At 41.5% G+C, this 2,916-nt stretch overlaps 1 protein-coding gene across 1 annotated transcript; it reads left to right on the forward strand.

The window, feature by feature from the left end:
- Nucleotides 1–521: 521 nt before the first annotated feature.
- Nucleotides 522–2,671, forward strand: LOC122042796 (thiamine phosphate phosphatase-like protein). Its single transcript, XM_042603105.1, has 4 exons — nt 522–857; nt 991–1,112; nt 1,279–1,480; nt 2,107–2,671. The coding sequence occupies exons 1-4, from the start codon at nt 714–716 to the stop codon at nt 2,473–2,475; spliced, it is 837 nt and encodes a 278-aa protein (XP_042459039.1). The 5' UTR covers nt 522–713; the 3' UTR covers nt 2,476–2,671.
- Nucleotides 2,672–2,916: the final 245 nt, after the last annotated feature.

Raw genomic sequence — 2,916 nt, forward strand, 5'->3', positions numbered from 1 at the left:
ACTCGAGCGCTTGAACCGATCTAGGTGTTTGGACTGTTACTAGCATGAACCCAAACTTTATCTACAGTAACATCTGGAAAATAAGATGCATCTTCGATACTAAATTGATCTGGGTACCTGGAGTCCCGATGCTTAGACTTGATCGGGACATCTGTGTTGACTTTGTCCGATTATGGCTCCAGTAGGAGCCGACTCATGATAAATTGACTCGGTAGAAGAGAACTCATCCGAATTTGACCCCATAGGAGCCGACTCTATAGGAACCTACTCGTCAGAAACCCGGCATGTTAAAAGCATTTTTATTTCACACAGAACTTATTTGACATGATGCTCGCAATTAAATCATGACACTAAACTTTTCACTAATTTTAACCCACTTTTTCGTTCAAAACATCTATGAAAATGTTTAAATAGAACGTGACAGAGCAATTTTAATTTATATTTAAACCATTTTAATTAATATTAGCATAAAACAATGCTGAAAATAGTTTGAGCCAAACTTATTGCCCTAAAAAGATGGCATCGCAACGCACATGGAATATTCCGTCTGGTTCTCACCTCCGTAGACGCCGCTTACCTACGCGTGTTTGTCTCTTCAAATATGCCTTCACCGGATCCTTCTCCTGCCGCCATTGAAGCCGTCACATCATCGCTCGGTATAAAGCCCTTTCTCTCCGATCTCCGCCGTGCAGGTGAAGAAGAAGGATTGGGCGATGGCCAGCGCTACGGTAGTGGTGGTATTCGATTTCGACAAGACCATCATCGACTGCGACAGCGACGACTGGGTCGTCAACCAGTTGGGGCTCAGGGACGTCTTCGAGCTGCTTCTTCCCACGATGCAGTGGAATCTCCTCATGGTTCGTCATCGACCGACTTTATTCGTTTTTTTTTTTGTTTGCATTGCTAGATGAAAAATCGTTTCTCGTGCGTGGATGTTGAGCTTGATATGTCGATCCCTTTTCATGTTGTTTTGTTGTGAATCAATGCCAGGGTAGGATGATGAGCGTGCTGCACTCGCGGGGCAAGTCCATTGAAGCTATCGCAGAGTGCCTGAGGAGAGCGCCTGTGGATCCCCATGTCATCGAAGCCATCAAGACAGCTTATTCTCTAGGGTTTCATTCATCTCTTTGCCCTTGTTATTCGTGTTTCTGTTTTATTATTCTGCACCTATTTATTGGGTCTTTCATAAATTCTTAGCTATTGTCATAGATAATCTAACCAATCGTTCATCGATGACCCAGTGGTTGTTGCCTGATCTACGTACGATTTGTGGTTCAGGTGTGAGCTCAGGGTGGTGAGTGATGCCAATCTGTTCTTCATAGAGACAATACTCAAGCATCATGGATTGCTGGAGTGTTTTTCTGAAATTAACACAAACCCTAGCTATGTCGATGAGGAAGGGAGGCTAAGGATCTTACCCTGCCATGATTTTATCATTTCCTCTCATGGTTGCAGTCTCTGCCCTGCCAATATGTGCAAGGTAAATTCGTTTTATTCCCTTATTTATTTCCCCCTAAAGTTGCTTGGATAATTGTAATTGGTAGACAATAGCTTGTTCCATGGCTTATTATTGTTGTTGTTGTTTTGGAATATGATGAGAGTTAAAGGAGATCCTATGATCAAAGGTATATAACTAGTTATTTCACTTAGTTTTTAAGAACAAATTAAAAGAAACTTTTAGCTAAGCGATCAACTTCACAATATGATTCCAACCTAAGTTCTGGAATTAGGCCATTTAGATTAGACAAAGAATTAATCAAATGCTTTTAGTGGTTTTGTATTTTCTTTTTTCAATCATGGGAAAAAAAATCAAACAAATTGAATATTAGTAGCAAGTTTATAGGAGTAGTAGATTCAAATTGTTGGGACGGCACAAAGGATGAGATCATAAGCTGGGACCTTGTTATTTCTCTGCTACCAAAATTTTCAACTTTTTTTCTCATATCGTAGTTCTTATTTATGCATTTCAAATTTGTATTGCAGATTAATTTTGGCTTTTTCGAATTAATTAGGTATTTTGTTCATAGTTAGAGTTACCCAGTCAAAATATGGGTGCAACATATCTAATCAGCTTTATGCACTCAGTCGTCTTTTTCCTGAATGCAGGGAAAGATCATTGATCGAATCCAATCAACCTCTTCCACCGAAGGAAAAAAGCGATTCATCTACCTGGGCGATGGCAAGGGCGACTACTGCCCATCCCTCAAGCTAAATCAAGGCGACTTTGTGATGCCAAGGAAGAACTACCCCTTGTGGAATCTCATACTTGGCAATCGCCAACTGCTTAAAGCTGAAGTGCATGAATGGAGCAATGGGGAGGAACTGAAGTTGATCCTTCTTCAGCTCATCAACAGGGCCATCGATGGCGGCAACTACAGGACCCCCACACAGGTGCTCTCGGTCGATTGCAAACATGTGCCAGTAGCTGTTTCTGGAGCAGAAGATCGACCTATTCCTCTTCGCATTCCTCAGTAGCTATGCATTGTTTCCAATTTCTATGGATGTCGACGATCTTACTGATGAGAAAGATACTGATTGGGAAGAGGACGGTTGAGTTTCTTACATTGATTCCTGACTATCAGTTAAGGCGTCATAAACTAATCAAATAAATATTCCTTATATATACTGTATAAATATTTTGTAAGAATCAAATAAAAAATTAATTATTTAACATTGATTGTGATCCTGTCCGAGCGTTGAGTCGATAGACGCTGGGAGGCGTGGCGCTCTCCGTTGAATCCGACTGGTGATGTGGATCTCCTGCGAACCTGCAAAGAAGCCGAGCCGGGAGGGGGTTCCCGGTAACGACCCTTCGACACTTATGTCAGGCGAAAAAGAAAAGAGGCAGAGTAACTGTGGCTACAGTGATGAGAATTTTCTATACCTCCGTCGAAGTCTGGGGTCCTTATATAGAAC

Source organism: Zingiber officinale, chromosome 2A, assembly GCF_018446385.1.
Source record: "Zingiber officinale cultivar Zhangliang chromosome 2A, Zo_v1.1, whole genome shotgun sequence".
Lineage (NCBI taxonomy): Eukaryota > Viridiplantae > Streptophyta > Magnoliopsida > Zingiberales > Zingiberaceae > Zingiber > Zingiber officinale.